This window comes from Tursiops truncatus, chromosome 7, assembly GCF_011762595.2.
Source record: "Tursiops truncatus isolate mTurTru1 chromosome 7, mTurTru1.mat.Y, whole genome shotgun sequence".
NCBI classification, from domain to species: domain Eukaryota; kingdom Metazoa; phylum Chordata; class Mammalia; order Artiodactyla; family Delphinidae; genus Tursiops; species Tursiops truncatus.
The window spans coordinates 28,834,271-28,852,381 of NC_047040.1; the positions used below are offsets into that span (position 1 = coordinate 28,834,271).

The following is an 18,111-nucleotide window of genomic DNA, read 5'->3' on the forward strand; positions in this document are numbered from 1 at the left end:
ATAATCAATAAGGACCTACTGTATAGAACAGGGAACCCTACTCAAAATTCTGTAATAACCTATATGGGTAAAGAATCTGAAAAAGAATGAATATATGTATATGTATAACTGAATCACTTTGCTGTACACCTGAAACTAACACAACACTGTAAATCAACTACACTCCAATAAAATTAAAAAAAATTAAATTGTATGTCTGATAATGACAATGTCTGGATTTCTTATGGGTCAATTTCTACTATCTGATTTTTTAAATCCTGGTATTGGGGAAGTTTTACCTTTTTATGCCTCTTTCTTTTTAATTGAGTGCTGGACATTAAGTATAAAAAAATTTGTAGATTAGTTCAAGGTTCTGAATTATCTTTTTGCAGAGAGGATTTACTCTTTTCTTCTGAATGGAGCTTGACTAGGGGCAGACTACTTTACTCCAATCAAGTATTGTGATATGTCAAAGCCAGACTTCAGTCCTGGTAAGGTATAGCCTGTTTCTGTCCTCCACATCTTTCCTCCCTCAACCTCCTGGTCAACTCTAAACTCTAATATTTATACTTCCAGCCTTTTGAATTTACTGAATCCTTTGCTCAGCTTCCTTTTCAGTTGTGTTTTCTGCTCAGCTTCATAGCCTCTCAGCTTTCTCTTAGGTAATTACTTCCAGTGGGATAAAACCATGCTGATTTATTTTTTTGCGGTACGCGGGCCTCTCACTGTTGTGGCCTCTCCCGCTGTGGAGTACAGGCTCCGGACGCGCAAGCCCAGCGGCCATGGCTCATGGGCCCAGCCGCTCTGCGGCATGCGGGATCCTCCCGGACCGGGGCACGAACCCGTGTCCCCCGCACTGGCAGGCGGACTCCCAACCACTGTGCCACCAGGGAAGCCCCATGCTGATTTTTTAGTTTATCTCTTTGGTCTCCTTTCTTTCCAGGATCTAGGCTTGATGAGTTATTGCTGCATTGTTACTTCATAATATAATTTTTATGTTTTGTCCAGATTTTCCAGTTGTTCTTTGGCATAGGGGAGGGCAGGGTTTATCCAATACCAGCTAGTCGACCTTTGCTGGAAGCACACATGATAATTTTTAAGCTCTTTCTAATATACAGCTAGTGCTGAGAATATTGAATTTAAGAGTGCTCACTACCAGAAGTGATGTTGAATCTCACTTTGGCTTAGATTTTAGCTCAATAATTCCTTATTATCTTGTCAGCTCATCAAGACTTATATCCTAGCATTTTGGTTGTTTTTACATAGAGGGAGTCTGACCCAATAATCTAGTCTGCCATATTACTCATGTTACTTTTTTTTTTTTTTTTGCGGTACGCGGGCCTCTCACTGTCGTGGCTTCTCCCGTTGCAGAGCACAGGCTCCGGACGCACAGGCTCAGCGGCCATGGCTCACGGGCCCAGCCGCTCCGCGGCATGTGGGATCTTCCCGGACCGGGGCACGAACCCATGTCCCCTGCATTGGCAGGCGGACCCTCAACCACTGTGCCACTAGGGAAGCCCTCATGTTACTTTTTATTTAAATCTCTCTTCACTTAACATGTTAGTTCCAGAAGGACAAGAATCATATCTCACTCATCCTTATAGTCCCATTCCCCAGCCTAGTGCTTGACAAAATAGGTACTCAATAATTGTTGAGTAAATGAAATGATGTGGCTTTAAATGAGACCACCTGGGCACATCTCAGTGGGTCCACCAGAACTGAAAAATATGAAGCTCAGTTTTGCCAGTTTAAAAACCAAATGACTACATTCACAGAAAGAAGATTCTCCACATTGGTTCACGCTAGGCAAATTTACAAGGAAGTAGTTTATAAATAGCAACATACCTTGATCAGTGCTTAATGGGAGACATAGCTGGAATGATAATGGATACCTTCTATATTTCTTCTTCCCTTATTCTTTGGTACTTCTGTCTTTTCTTTAAGGCTAATAGTTTTCTGTATTACGTTTCCTGTATTTTAATGTCTTTATTCATACTTCTCCTCTGGAAGTAGAAGAAATAATAAACAAGTAAGTAAATAAATAGAATCGATACTACGTGTTTACAAAGGGCAATCTTGTATAAGTCAGTCCACTCAGAAGACCAAATGATAGATCAGAAGATTGCCATGGTAAAGACAAGTCAGAAAGGGGAAATTCAAGGTTGCCAAATAACTTACTTTCAAGCTACTAAAGTAGATCTTTTTCTAGTCTGTCTAAGTGATCTTTAAAGGTCATTTAGCATCAGGACATCCTCTACCCCAGGTCATTATAAAAGAAACTCAAATTTAAAAAATTCTATTCTCCAGCTTCCTTTTTGCTAACCTTCCCAGAAAAGTCTGTTATTACAACACTTTGTGAAATGTTACAATATTCAAGATTACAGTCTCTCTTAACATGTAACAGTGGCTGTTTCCTGATAGACTATGTAGTACCTTATTTAAAAATTACATTATCTCTGAATCACTCAGTAAAGTGGGTTCTTTGATAACATATCTCATATACTTTATGTAGATTTTGGTATTAAAAACTTTTTTTAAATTAATTTTAGTTAATTAATTTATTTATTTATTGGCTGCATTGGGTCTTTGTTGCTGGGCATGGGCTTTCTCTAGTTGCAGCAAGCTGGGGCTACTCTTTGTTGTGGCGCAAGGGCTTCTCATTGCAGTGACTTCTCTTGTTGTAGAGCACAGGCTCTAGGCATGCAGGCTTCAGTAGTTGTGGCACGTGGGCTCAGTAGTTGTGGTGCACAGGCTTAGTTGCTCCGTGGCATGTGGGATCTTCCCGGACCAGGGCTCGAACTCATGTCCCCTGCATTGGCAGGCAGATTCTTAACCACTGTATCACCAGGGAAGCCCAGATTTTGGTATTTTAATTACAGAGAATTTTGCCAGGAGCCTTAGATCTTTTTTCTTTCAACCATATTTGACATCATTTAAGGTAATGCCACTTCCTCCTGCTTAGGTCAACCTAACAGAAGCCAGCACAAACAATAGTGTCCTAACAATATTGGAGAAGGAGTAAAATTGTTTTTAAATTTTACTAAAAATATTTTGTATGATCTTTTTAAAGTTAGTTTTAAAAAAAGTTTGTGCTTATCATAACAGATATTAGATTCTCTATAGGGTGATCAGACAAATGTTCCCTAAGAATTTATAATCTCAAAAGGGCAATGATGCACATGAACATGTGGAAAGGACAATAACACTTAAGAGGGGTTTAACAAGAACATCCTCAAAGATCAAGAATCGATATTGCAGAAAATCAAAGGATAGGTTAATGTATGGCACAGAGGAGTTGGGTTGAATCTCACATCTGGGCAAATTGGGTGGAAGGAGTGAGCCTCTCTGAGTTATACTCACTGTTGGTCTTCATCAAATGGGATTTCCCTAGCTTCCTAGCAAAGCAGAGGAGCATGTCATACATGGGACCCAGCTTGGGCATGACCAAAATGTGATGATGCTGATGATTGCTTAGAACAATTTTTGAGCGTTGCAAAGCAGTAGGGGGAGATGATGAGAGCTAGGAGAGGGCTGTGAAGCATTCTGAGGTGGACACTGAGGCATTTCCTCTGGCCCCTCCCGTTTGGACTGCATAAATGGAAGTTTAGGGCATTTGCCTTGCTTACTCCTGAGAAAAGCAGTAACCAGTATTAAAAACTATGACTCAGCTGACTCTTCTAACCATTCAGATAAGCATCCTTCTGGTAAAGCAAAGTCGGTGAAATGCAAATGAGCAACCAGTCAGCAAAAAACTGCTGCTGACATTATTAATCTTCCAAACTACCCAGATCTATCATCCACATAAAAACTTATCATTGGGCACTTGTGGAATAGGTATCCCTCACTTAAAGGAATGGTCACTGTCAGCAAAGTTAGCGGTCCAGACTTCCTATCAAATCAATCTTATCCTCTCATTGATTTCCATTACCAAATCTGAGATGCATTCTGCTGTTAAATCCCATTAAATGTGTACCAAACCCTTTGGAAATGGCATATGTAAAAGAAAAATGATAATATCCTGATAAAACATTGACAGTGATATTTATACATTAATAGTAATGCTGTGCTGTATTCACCATGTCACAATAAAAATTGTTCAGGATGAAACATAACACAATCCTACAAACTGCCTCACACACTGCAAAGGACAATAATCCCTAAAACATTAGCAACTTAATTTCTCACTAGCTTCACAACTATCTTGGCATTTCTATCATTACATAGTCAAAGGAATTCTTCTTTTTATTATTTAAAATCTTTTCTCATCTTCTACCAGTCTCTTTTCCAAAATCCTTGTCCAGAAACCCCTGAATAGCTTGTGATGCTATTCTCAGATGGGAAAAATTAGCCAGCCAGACTCAGTCATAGTGGTTTATCCCAGTGCCTGCTGGGATTTCCCCATCATTGGAACAACGGGGCATCTCCTGGAAGGAATATTGTTGAGGGAAGCAGTGGACCTGTGAAAGTAGGACTAGATACTTCAAATGCTTTTTCTAACTTCTGAGATACAGCTCTACTATCTGACATTGTTTACAGTGGTAAACATGTCTGTGTCTACCATTCTATTTTCAACCTATGCACTTTGCATAATATATGTTAAATGACCAAATGTTTTGCATAATATATGCCGAATGACTGAATGTTTTGCATAATATATGTTGAATGACTGGTTGAATTCAGATGATGATTTTGTTTTTCATTGGAGAATATTGACACTTCTAAGTGCTCGTAGCTCAGGCTGGAAATGTGGCTACCGTCATTAATCTCCATAGGAATTATGCGTCATAGGTCATAATGGCATTAAATGTCCAACGTTCTAAGGTCTGGACAGGACGTTCCTGACAGTGAACTTTTGCTGAATTCTTGAGTTCCTTCTCTTTATCATTGCGGTGAGTCAATTTTTTATTAAGCAATAAATAGCCTGCCTTCTTGCATCAGAACAACATGCCCATCACTGGTGATGCACCCCAGGTATTCCCCTTAATCATTTTAGCATAGCCCACTGCAATGCAAAGTCAACATTCAGGGTTGACTTTACCATCTGATTAAAAAAATAAATGTTTTTATTAAACTATTACATACCCACAGAATTCTGAAGAGTCAGTGGCAAGATTGGGATGTTTTCTGGAGATCAGCAGGCTACGTGCCAAGAGTTTTTGGTTAATTCACTGAGAAAAGGGTTTTGTTGGTGGTGGTGTTTGTTTTTTACCCATCATGTCCAGAAACCTCAACATGGAAGAGTCTCAAAATTGAACACACCCAGGGAGTCAGACCCATGCTCACTGAACTCACGAGGGACACACGTACAACTAAAAGGACTTTGTGTGGACAAAAACAACCAGAACTGTCACAATGACCACCAGGCTCCTGTGGTTGTAACCAGCACATTCTTTCCCTGCAGGCAGAACAAGTGGGAAGCCAAATTATGAGCTGAAAGTAAGTAGAGAATGAAAACAAGAAGAGATGTGTATCCTCAAGGAATATTTTGTCCAGGACATGAGAGGCCTGAGGAAGCTGCCATTTTTTTTTCAATCATGAAATAACTCTCTGGTTGTATGTATGTATGTATGCATGTCATTGTATGTATGGCCACATACATTTCCTTTCAGATTCAAACTGTCTCTCAGAGAGTCTTTGGCATTCTTTGGCATCTCCATCTCCATCTCCTTGTCACTCTTATTTTCTCTGATACAAACAAAGCCTGCTGCCTAAGCTCACACTTTGTTCCACTATAGTAAGATTGTAAAGAGAAGCAAAAGTCAATGGTATATGAAAGTATTATTAATGATATGGCCACTTATAAATTAATACTCCATTCAAACACCTCTTTTAAACACCCCCCCCCCCCCCCCCCCCCACACACACACAATGATGGTGAACATTTACAGCACAATGCAAACACATTCAGTTCTATTGCAAATCTTGCAAAAGGTGTAAGGTCAGTGAAAGTGAGGTTGGTAAAACTGGCACATGAGGATCCATGGAGTTAAACACATGAAGGTAAAATCAACTGGGCTGACGACTATATTGATACTTCAGAAGAGAATAGTTTGAACATCAAAGAACTAATTGAGACCCTTGGGAAAACTGAAGAAACTCTGAAACATTTTTACAAAAAGTGACCCTCTTTTTTATTATTCTCTGAAAGTCAAATATGAAATAAAGCATGTTGTAAGGTGCTTCACAATGCTTAGGAAAAATTTAAGCCAACAATAATCATCTTGATTTATTATTTATTCATTCTATAATTAGCACATGGTTGTACTTATCAATTTTGTTCAATGTAGGATAGAATAAATGTGTTTTAAAAATGTTGAGTTTTATTTTCAAGACAAGTCCCCAGCAAACCTTTTTTCACTAACTGCTCTGAAATTTGGTCCGTGTTTTAAGTAGATTTACTTTGAGGCTTTCCCAGTGCTAATCACAATAGGATATTAAGGACTTTCTGTGCTAATGACACAGAACTTTTCTAGTAGTAACAGTCTGATGTCTTGATTGTTTCTATTTGCATATTGAATTTTTACTATTTTGTCTATAAAATATCCTCATTTCTCAGTTCTTGGTGGGTAACTTGTTATTTACTCTTAGGTGTTTCCTACAGGATCACTTCCAAAGGGTGATACTTTAAAAAGTATCATCAGTATCTTCTAAGGCAACCCATGTAGAGGACATAGACTTTGGAGTCAACCTGGAGCCAGACCTATATTTGAATCTGCTTTTGCCACTTAAGAGACATATGACAATGGGCAAATTATGTGCCCACTCTGAACTTTGGTATCTTCATCTGTGAAAATGGAGCAGTAATAGCTCCCTCACAAGATTGTGGTGAAGATTAGATGTGAACATGTGTAAAATGCCAGGTACAGAGAAAGCATTCGGTATGCAGTAGTTGTAGCAGTGCTCTTTATTTTTGGTTTGCTTGGCTGCCAAATTTCCCTTGTGATCTTAATTTGTTGATTATTTTGTACATTCGGATTCTTTCCATGTGCTTTGCAATGTGAACCTAGGGTCTCTAGGCTATTAAAAGTAGCTAAATATGACTAATACTGAAAATATGCCTTTAGGAGCGCCTTGTTACATAAATCTCTTAGATCTCTAATCTATAAAGCTTTGAAAAAACTCATAATGAGGTTTTTAGGATTTACATTGTAAAATTTTGGTTGAGTTCTTCTATAAGTTGGATGGCTGATATTTACATGTGAAAAACCTCAATGGAAGTCTCCCTCTCCACACCCAAGCAATTTTTATAAACAAGTCTTGACTTAAAGCCAAGAAACTCAAGTCTTTCACCTTGCAGAGAGCCCCATGCAGAGCACAGTCTTGGAAGTCAGGTGGTCCTGGATTTGAACCTCTGTTTGGCTGCTTCCTGGTTGTGTGACCTTGACCAACTTAGTATTTCCAAGCCTGGGTATCTTTATCCATAAAGTTGGGGATAATAAAAATACCTACGCTGGGGCTGCCATGAGGATGAAATAAGACACAGTATAGAAAATGTTTATGTGCCCATACAGCTTGGCACATTGTGCTTAAAATCCTCAAAGTTAACAGGTATGTCATAATTTGTTGAAAATGGTAATAGTGTAACACAAAGAAAACAAAAAACAAGTTCAGTTGAGTCTCAAACAAATTATGTTCTTTGGTCTTGCCTTGCTTTTTGCCTCTTGCGTTTCCTATGTTTAAGATCCTTTCCCTCCCCTAGGTGGTGGTGAGATGATTTGGGAGACTGGGATTGACATATATACACTAACACGTATAAAATAGATAACTAATAAGAACCTGCTGTATAACAGAATAAATAAAATAAAATTCAAAAAAAAAAAAAAAGATCCAGGCTTCCCTGGTGGCGCAGTGGTTGAGAGTCCGCCTGCCGATGCAGGGGACACGGGCTCGTGCCCCGGTCCGGGAAGATCCCACATGCCGCGGAGCGGCTGGGCCCGTGAGCCATGGCCGCTGAGCCAAAGATCCTTTCCCTCCCCTATTACTCCTGAACATGTCTTCTGCCCCAGTACTTGTCAGTGATCTCTTCCCCATCCCCACACACAATCAGGATAGCATGTTGGGTTGCAGGGGCAGACCTTATTCCAAACTGGCAAGAGGTTTCTACATTCTTCTTCTCTAAGACTGGTATATCCCCCTACAAGTCTGATGGGTTCAGATATTATTTAATTTACTCAGCTAAAGTCAGGAGATAATGATGGCCAACATTTAGTATTCACCTATTAGCACCAGATACACTATGCTAGGTGAGTTAACAAACATTATAACATTTTGATTGTTCATAACAATCAGGCAAGGCAGATACCACTTTTCCTGTGTCTGAGAAGGGTAGCCAGAGGGTTTGAGCCAGTAATTTGCTCAAAGTCACACAGTAGTAAGTGGCAGTATCAATGGCCATCAAGATCAAGTTAATGCATTAATTGGTATGTGATGGCTCTAAATGGTTTTCTACTTCTGGGAAAGCCCACGCAGACTTCTCATTCTGGCGCTTATATGTGTGCTATCATAATATCACTTTATTCGTGTAGGACTTTTACCCTTTTCATACCATTTATCCCCTAGCACCACGAATGTGTATAATACATAATGCTAAATGTACCAAGATCCTTGTACATTCCATGCACACACACTTACAGTACATTCACCAATTATACACTGGATGCTGGAGATCTGACCAACAGAATTCCAGACATCAAAAAGCAAATAAACTAGACTTTCCTCAACTCAATAATTCCCGTTTAATTTCCCCTGGCAAATACTGAACTTCAAACTGTGTTTGTTCTATAAAGTAGAACTTTCGAAATATTGTGATATGGAGTCCCACATAGTCAGAAGGAGAGACAGCTGAGAAGGGCGATTAAGGTGGATGTGTTTCTTCCATTATGAGTTGAATTTAAGTTTCTCATTTCAGAATAAGTACCAAATTCTGCAATCATTCCAAAAGTGGAAGTTCAGCTCACACTGCATTTTGGGGAAGCTTTAACCACACTAACCATTTAAGGTCAAGCAAACAACCGGTCAACCCTCACAACGTGCGTAGTTCAGCTAAGAGATAATAGGCTCTCTATCTATACATCTCTATATGTCAGCGCCATAGCGCAATTCAGGTCCTCCTCTCACCACCGCAGCTAGGCAGACGGACACCCTCTCTCCAAGCCGCATGGGAAGTCTCACGTTTAAGCCCCCAAGCAAGTTGCCGGCTCCTGCCTGCACCCCACGTCTACAAGGATTCCCTCTATTGTCTTTAACACACTCCCCAGCAAAACGTCCAGTTCCAATCAACTCTAACTGCGAGGCTGACCCCCGCCCGGTCCCCGGCGTCGGCTCAGAAGGCTGGGCGGGCGGGGTGGGGCGGGGCGCGGCGGCACGCACTGGGGCGCCGGCGGGGCTGGGGGCGGGGCCTGCGCGAGGCGCGCAAGGCGGGTCCCCGCCGCTGTTTTCGCGCATTCCCCTTTGTTCTGCTCCATTGTGTGGCGCTTCCTCCTCTGGCGCTTCTTCTCGGCACTCTGGCAGCCTGTGGGGAATTCGTGAAGGGGCTTTTGGTGACTTTTTCTTTCTTCCGCCCTCCTCCCAACCCCCTGATTTATTTCTGAGGAAGTGAGGAACTCGTTTGCGCTGCCCCGCCCTCGCGGTTCCCTGCCCTCGGGCCTAGAAGGGAGGCGGAGTGGGAAGTGACCTGCCCTCCTCCCCATGCCGGCTTCCTCGTTCTCCCGCCTCGCTCTTCCTCCGGGAGGCATCCTGACCCCGCATTCTGGACTTTCACCTCCTAACCGGCCGCGTCCACGCCAGAACGGCGATACACGACCCTCTCCCCTCTGAGGGGCGCAGGCTCCGGCCGCCTGGGGCTCCACCTGGCACCCAAGCGAAGGTCGGAGGCCGGTGTGCGGCCCGAGCCCAGTCGCCTCAGCGTACCGGGAGCCGGTGCAAGTGTCGCCGCGACCCTCCCAATCCCTCGCGCTCGCGCTCCCCGGGCGCCGCACGGCCTCTTCAGCCCCCTTATATAGCCCTCTAAAAATAGCTCGCCTCGCACCGCCTTGTAAGGCAGCAGGGAGATTCGCAGCGTGCCAATCCGCGCCCGCCGCCAGGGCCAAGCCCCGCCCCAGGCCCTGCTCCACGCTTCCCATTGGTCCTCAGTGACTTCATGAGCCCCCTGTTTACCATACATGGTCACACGCGGCCTAATGGACGCCCTCCTCCGAGATCCCACGGCTGCGCGGAGAGCCGGGCGGAGGGAGGGAGTTTGGGGAGGGGGAAGAGCAGGAGGAGGAGAAAAGGAGGAGGGGGGGGAGAGACTACAAACTAGCAAGGATGGGGGTGGGGGTGGGGAGGGAAGGAAAGAGGGGGAGAGAAGCGATCGCGAGAAAAAAAAAAATGCCACCTCCCAAAATAAAGAGCAAAGATTGCATTAGGAGCGAACAGCGCTGCAGAAATAGATGGCAGCTTCGTGTCAGTGAGTTTGCATCCCCCTTCCTGATCCACGAGCTGGAGTGATTAGAGCCCTGGAAGGGAATTGTTACTCCCGTGAAGTCCCCTTTTCCTGGCAGCCGTCTGCACTGTACACGCTGGATGCCTCTCTCCATCCACCCCACTCAGTCTCTCCTCTCTCACCTCCTCTCTCCCTCTCTTCTGCATTGATTTTTTTTTTTTTTTTTCCTTTTTAGTTGACTGAAACAAAACAAAACAAAAGGGCCACTGGATGTCTGCCTCCTTGGGGGGTGAGCCAGACAGACTGACAAACAAACAGACCCAACTGTGTTCGGGGGAGGGTTTCTCCTCCCGTTTTGCCCGGCAGCAGCAGCATGGACGTGTTGGCTAGTTATAGTATATTCCAGGAGCTACAACTTGTCCACGACACCGGCTACTTCTCAGCTTTGCCATCCCTGGAGGAGACCTGGCAGCAGGTGAATGATTTAAATTACTTGTGTAAATCGTGTGGTGGCGGCGGAGACGCAGGGGCTGCGTTGGTGTGGGCTTGGGGTTGAATTTTGTTTGTTCGTTTGTTTAATTCCCCCCCCCCCCCTTTTTGGCTGTCTGTTGTTTAAAATGTTTTCGGAAACAGTCATCTGCTTACCTCTCCACCCACCCCCTAACCCCTTAGTGTGCTGAGCTGAGCGGCCGGTCGGAGCTGCCTGCGTTTCAGTCACCAACACACATCCTTGCGCACACGTTGTGCGGCTCACTGCCCCCCAGCAGAGACCTGCCTAACTTCTGGGGTTCGGAGGAGCCGGGTGGGAAGGTGGTTTGGGGCTTTACGAGCCATCACAGACGGGTACCGCGTCCCTACATGCACGAGCTCTACCTCCTTGGTACCTTAAATCAGGTTCATCTCTTTCAACTGGTGCTAACGACCGTCAGATGGGGGGGAGGGGGTAGGAGCAAAGCGGAGTGTTTTCCTAGTAATTAGCGAGTATCAGTAAAGAATAGGAACTTGATTTTGAGATTAGAAGCTGGGCAGAAGGAAGAGGAGCCCAGTGATAAAAGGATACTCAAAGATATCTCGGAAGAGGATGGGAAGATGTGTCTATCTCATGCTGACCGTGCATTGTAGGTTTCCCCAGTGCGGTGTCTTCGGAAGGAGAACACCGTCTGTGGGTGTCCTTGCTTCTCTTTCGTTTGGTGTGCCTCTCCACTTAGCACAACCTCCGACAAAGGGTGGTGTGTGCTTCCATGCCTCTGACTTTGTTTTAGAGGACTAGTCAAGAAACTCCTAAGATGCTGAAGGGCACCGATGCCAAGTTGGCTAGGCGTCCCAGTGAGGGGGAAGCGGGGCTGGTGACAAGTTCACTGGGCTTTGTGAAGTGGAATAAAGAAAGTGCTGGTTAGTGGAAAGTGCGAGATCTGCTGCGGAAACAGTGGTTTTCTCAGTAAGGATTAGGAGCTGCTGAGGGGACATTCTGCAGGAAAGATGGTGGGTGGGGATGGAGGGACACGAACATTCTTTCAGAATTCTACAGTGTGCATCATGGAACGTGCAAGAAGACAGTTCGGATTTGCACATTGGAAGTGTGAACGTGCACAATCCGTCTGGGAGAAACGTGCTTGCCCTTGGGGCGGGCGGCAGGAGGCTTGGTGTGTGGCTGCTCATGTAACTTCTCTGCTCCGTGACAGCAGCTTGTTAAGGCTAATGAACGGCTGAATTTCCTCCGACAGGATACAAAGCGGGATTTGCCAGTTTGAGCCTGGGATGTAACAGTTGCTGCTTTAGCGAGTGAGCTTTGGCTTGTGGTATAAGGAGCCTATCCTGTGTACCATTGTTGCTAGTTGCTGTTCTCCCCTGATTTCGAGGCTGGAGTTTCTCCAGGTACTGGCCTCTGGTGTCTGTGCTTCCACACATACATTCCTGCCCAAGGATGCTGGCAGATGTGTTTGACTTTGTCTTTCCCTAAATGCACGCACAGCTCACATGTTTCTAGCAGAAGGCATTTCTCCAGTGCATCCTTTCCCCCATCCTTGATGAGACTATCTCACGAAGGGTCTCACTAGAGCATTTTCCTGCTTTTATTTCACATGCTAATTAAACCAAAAGGTTGCCAGAATTTCATTTTCTGAAATAGTCTTCATTTCACACTGTCAGCCCACTGGTGTTGAATCGGTTGCCTATTAACAACTGTCTAGACAGGTTAGGGAAGAGAATCTGTTGATTTAGTCAGCCTGCCCAAGGCAGCCCTTGTTTGTGACTAACTGTTAAGCAGGGTTGGAGGGAAGAAAGTTGGCTTTATTTGTTACAACGTTCCCTCCTGATGAATCACACAACTTTGTTTGGTTCAAGATTTCACAGTAGTAAAGCCTGCTTTGGGGGAAGGCCTCTCCAGAGGAAAGCTGCTTTTCTAGATCTGGTTAGAGCATCCTTGAGAAGGTCTAGATCTGTAAAGAAACATCATTGGTTTGATAATTAGAGGATGTACTGGATCTTTTGTTTCCTTAGAAGGCTTCTCCGCTTCCCACCCACCTCATCCTTCATCTCACCTCCTTCAGGGCATCTCTAGCTTAGTTTGTATCTGTGGGCAAATAAATTTTCACCCCCCTGTTTCTTGCGTTAATCCTCTCCTACTGCCAACTGCCCTCAGCTTAAAACCCTTTGCCAAGCTCTTTCAGAGGCATGCTCGTAATCCATACTGAAACATAACTTGTGAGGACGCGGTCCTAAATGAGATATCGTTCCAAGGAGCTTTCTTCTGTGGGCTCTGTAGTCACAAATGCTTTCTGTAAAGGTGACTGTGCCTCCCAGTTCATGCTGATGACATAACCTCCAACCTCTGTCTCTTCCTTCCTCCCTCTACCTGCCCCCTCCCTCTTGCCTCTTCTGAGTATAAAGGAGGGGAGTGTGGTTATATGCAACTGTTGGTTCTAAATCAACCATCACATGGTGAAATTTTAAGGCTCCTGTGCTCAAATCAGCTCAAGAAGGTTGCTACAAAGAACCCCAGGCAGGAGGAAGTTTCCTGATGCTCTGGGGTAATCAGATTTTAGAGGTCAAATGAGGAGCAGTTATTAGATGTACTCCTGAAAGTGAACAGTGTACCTTGAGGAGATGAGCGAAGTCCAGAGATTCCAGTAGTCTTGATTTGATTCGTAAGAAACAGAGTGGCTTGGATGATAAACTCAAGACCATCTGTGCATTTGAAAATTAAGGATGGACTCCTTGGAGTTTTTATTTTAAACTCAAGTCTGGGATAATAGTTCTGCTTAATAGTCAGTGAGCTTGTCATGGCCCTCCTGTCACAGGGGTCGTCATTTTGACATTGGGTTTTTGGGCAATATTGTCTGAGCCTCATACAGCTCCAACTATGAAAACCATTGTTGGTGTAATTTTTAAATCCAGATGGACATCCTACATTAACAGCTCTCCATTCCTGGGCTCTGACTGCATACTTAAGCATTTGGCCCAAGTAACATCATCCCTGCCTGTCATATAACTGTAAATTACACTGTGCTTATGTGGTCTGTTATTTTATGGAATTCAGCTGACGCACAACTCTTAAGGCTACCAGCCTTAAGCTCTTTGGAAACTTGAAGGAAAATTTCCAAGAGCTGTCTGAGGAAAAGTAGGAAAAAGTCAAAGGTAGGACAGAAACTAAGAGTAGCGTATAGGGTACCACTTGATGATGGATAAAGGGGGACCCATTCATGAGTTTTGTTGCCATTAGAAATCATGATTTTTCTGGACCCACTGCTGACTTGGGAAATAAAAGAGGATTTGGTACAATACTGATGGTTATTTTTCTTTGGGAAGCTACAAAGACTTTTAGAATTTGGATATATTCTTTATACCTAGACTGCTATTTCATGAGTGCAGGTCAAGTAATGATGTTCTAAGTCTATTTGCACTTAGCTTTGCTTCATGCCATTGAGGAGCATGGTATGTTTACTTGAAAACTCTTATGGAATTATGCTTGTTGTTAATGCTGATTCATAATTGGCAGATGGGGTCAGTTTCAGGCCTCCTTTTTGCTCAGAGAAAATTTTCCACTGCTACTGGAAACAAATAAATAAATCATAGAACATTCCTCCCTCCTCCCCCATTCCCCCATTGTTTTAAACTAATGGCATACTTGGCTACTGTAAGAACTACAGGGTCCCCATAACACTGCAATTTCATCTTGGTTTCAGGCACCCTGAAACACTTTTTACAAGGGCCTTTGGTATGAAGCATCTCTAGGGGACAACTTACAAAAATGGTTGCCTGCCAAGAACAGCCTCATGGTGCAAGGGATGGGATTTGATCTGTGAGCTACATCGCTTCTCCTATGTTGGGATCTTGCCTTTGCACTGCCTTCTACAGGCCCGAGCAGCCTGGTGCTGTCTCAGCCAGAAAGACAAAGCAAACTGTAGGGTCCCTTCATCCGCAGGTTTGCCTCTGTCCCCAATTTGCAGAAAACCTTGTCATGAATTAGAATTTCTTGGCAACAGCACCACCCAGGGAAATTTGTAGACACAAAGGAGCCTTGCTAACCACACTGAAAGGATAAAATAGCTGGCTTTTTTTTTTCTTTTTTGTATGTGATTTGTGTGCTCTTTAGTTACCATAACTCTATTTTTTTTTAAATTTGAAACAGTGACTTGATAGATGAAAAAAAAATCAGAACTGCCCCTGTTCTCCAGATTTTCTAAATAAGGATGCAGTCACTCAATAAATGTAGCTTTACAAATGAAAGCACATGTGAATGCCATCTATCACACAGTTGGCCTTTCCATGTTCTTTTTAATTTTAATTTCCATGTTCTTTTTAATAGATACATCTTTGTGTAGATTTAGGGATTCTCAAACATTATCACTCAGTCTACCTGTTTGCAGTTTGGTATTTTGAAGTGAGTGAATGTTACAACGCAGATGTTTTTACTACATCTGTCTTTAGTTGGGGGGATAAAGGAAGTGGTGACTTCTTTGTTCTCCATGAAACTCCCACCCCCACTCCCTACCCTGAGGAGGATGTGATGTTGGGGTCCAATCCATTTAAAGGGCAGAGCAGAAGATGTGACACCTCACCCTGAAATGATTTATGTATGGGTATGTCAGAGACCTTCAGCGTTCAAAATGTGCTCTTCCTCTCTCCCAGCCCATTCTAAATATAAATGCCAGTGGGGGCTATTTGCCTCTCCACTTGAACGGGAATAGTTTAGAGAAGGTCCTAATGGAGCTTTCAGTAGCCATTCTCTTATAAATCTTCAGATTCTTCTCCCTTCAGAGAATTCCTGTATTTTAACTTTTTGAGTACGAGAAGGCAATGCAGTCTTCTTTAATCACTCTGTGCTTATTTGGGAGAGAAGACAGTTTCCTCTGGCCAGTCCGAACTGGCTCATGTTGATGGGATAGCTGGCCAGATCGGGTGGCAGACACCTGCTATCTCTGCAGTTTGTCAGTAGCGTGCAAGGGGTTTTAAATCACCTTTGCTGGACTCCATGATTGGTGAATGCAGAGAACGCCTCTGTGATTCCGGTTCACTCAATCTATCAGTTAGCATGTATGTTTGGAATTGGGATTTGCTGAAAGTTTAGGACAGCTCCCCAACGTAACCTGAGCGGTGCCAGAAGGGTGAGGGGTGGAGATTTATCTCTCTACAAATAAACCCCTTTGTTTCCCCAAATTAGCTGAGTGCTTGCTTAGCATAAACAGGTGGAAATATTTTAACCCAAATTGCCAAATCTTACCTAGTACAGTGATTAGGAAGCTCTATAAGTACTAATGGTGTTAAAGTCGGTGGAGCAAGATGCAGCATCTAATCATTAATGTTACATGCAACATCCACAAGTTAAGAAACACTCCTCCTCCCAGTTACATTGTGTGCTCATTTTAGAGCACCCGCGTGAGAAGCTATCCTTACTTAGTTTAATTTAAGTGTTCCCCAAATCAAATATCGCATTACTGGAGCAGGCTTTTACCTAAGATCGGTCATGATCTTGTTCCTCTCCCTTCTTGTTCCTTGGCCTTCATTTTCTGCTGCTAATTTGGAGAATCATTTCTCCTGCCTTGAATCCTTTTTGTTTTCCTCACTTGGCATTTTGCTGTGACCCTGAGAACTTGGTCCTGCTAAGTGTATTGTGTCCGTTGCACTCTCCATTAGAGCAGCTTCCAGCTGCCCCATCCACCACATGCGTGACATAGAGATGGACAGCGGGGGGTCGGCAGCAGCTTTGTGATCAGTCCGGAATCAGCCTGCTTGAGGTGGGAGTGACTTCTGATTTCATAGTGATACCATTCCTGACTGAGCATTACTGGAACAGGCTTTTACCTAAGATTGGTCATGCCTCTGAGCTGGTAGAGGCAGTCAGTCACACCTTGTGGGCTTTTCTCTGTTTATATTAAAATATGGAAAATATTTCACCGCCAGTACTTCATTCCTTTGCTCTGGTTATGTGCAAAATACTGTTTGGGTGATGCGAATTTGAATTGGATATAGTTCTGCCCTCTATGAGCTTGACTTCAGTAGGGGAGAGTGAACATGTTCAGAATTAAGTAATACAGTATTAGAACACAGTTGCCAAAAAAAAAAGAGATTTTAAGTCCAGTATTTGAACACTGACCCATGCCTCTCTGTGCTTACCCACCTCGTTACAACCTTGTTTATAAAACATACTTGAGATTTACTAAATTTTCTTAGGCTTTTTTAGCTAATGGTGTAATGGGGCTGGTGGCCCTTTTAGGGCAGATGAGTCGACAGTGTGAATGAATACGCATGTCCATAATGACCAGGAAACAGCATCCATGTCTGTGTCATTCGGAAATGATTATAGGTAATTAAAATAATTAATGTAGAGCCATATGCAATATCTATTTCTGAATATGGGTTTATTGACATTTCCTGAGGTCATATTGAAAGTCAAGCCCCAGGCCTTGTACCAAAGCTAGACCCAGAGAATTTTAGAATTTCAAATCCTGAAAGGGTCTTGGTTTCTTTAACTCTAAAACACTAGGCTAGGACCAAATGATTGTTGAAGCCAGATGAAGCATTGAACCTTCCAAGGTCACCCAGCTGTTGTTAACATGGATGGTGGTCCCAGGCCCAGTACTCTTTCAGATGCCCAAATCAGTTTGCTTGCTTTTCATCACACTGTTCTGAATATACTTTGAGTCACTTCTCATCTTTCCTCCTCTCTCTTTCCCCCTCTCCCCTTAAAGGGAAGCAAGAAAACCCCCATTTTACTTTGAACAATACTAGTACATGGAATTTTTGAATTGTCTGGGCCCTAAACCAAGATATTGAATATCTTGGAGAAAGCTTATGTGTGTAATTTAATCTCTTTTCCATTTTTAATAATGTGTGGTAACCTGGAAAATGTACACTGTACTGAAAAAACAAAATAAAAGCCCCCAATTGCAACTCCAGCCTTATGAAAAAAAGTGCTGTCACTTAAATGATAACAAACGGAGCGAGAGTAAGAAGGGTGCATTGAGATGTATGCGGTAGGGAGTTGGATGGATGATAGAACTGGGGTTTTATGTGGAAAGCGTCAAATGCGAAGTTTTGAAATGCTTTGTCTCTGACAACTTGCCAACAAAGGGACTGCATGAAACTGTAGCAGTTATCATGTGCCAATTCAGAAAAATCTCTTTTGAAGTGTTTTAAAATTTCTTGAGAGGGTTGGATGGGCAGTGAGGTTGTAATGTTTTACAAATTTAAACAAAAAACATTGCACA

General features: G+C 43.3%; 1 protein-coding gene across 6 annotated transcripts in view; it reads left to right on the forward strand.

The window, feature by feature from the left end:
• The first annotated feature begins 371 nt into the window (after positions 1-371).
• The window catches only part of KLF7 (KLF transcription factor 7), a 123,438-nt gene continuing 105,698 nt past the window's right edge, over positions 372-18,111 (forward strand). For 4 of the 6 annotated variants that reach the window (XR_012332990.1, XR_012332991.1, XR_012332992.1 and 1 more), the window contains exons 1-2: positions 372-470; positions 10,638-10,877. Coding sequence is in view for 3 of the 6 variants with exons in the window: in XM_073807347.1 (XP_073663448.1) it covers positions 10,776-10,877 (102 nt within the window). In the remaining 3 variants the exon portion in view is untranslated. Of the gene's footprint in view, positions 471-10,292; positions 10,878-18,111 lie in introns of those variants that run through there. The other 2 variants (XM_073807348.1, XM_033859844.2) reach the window with 2 other exon arrangements.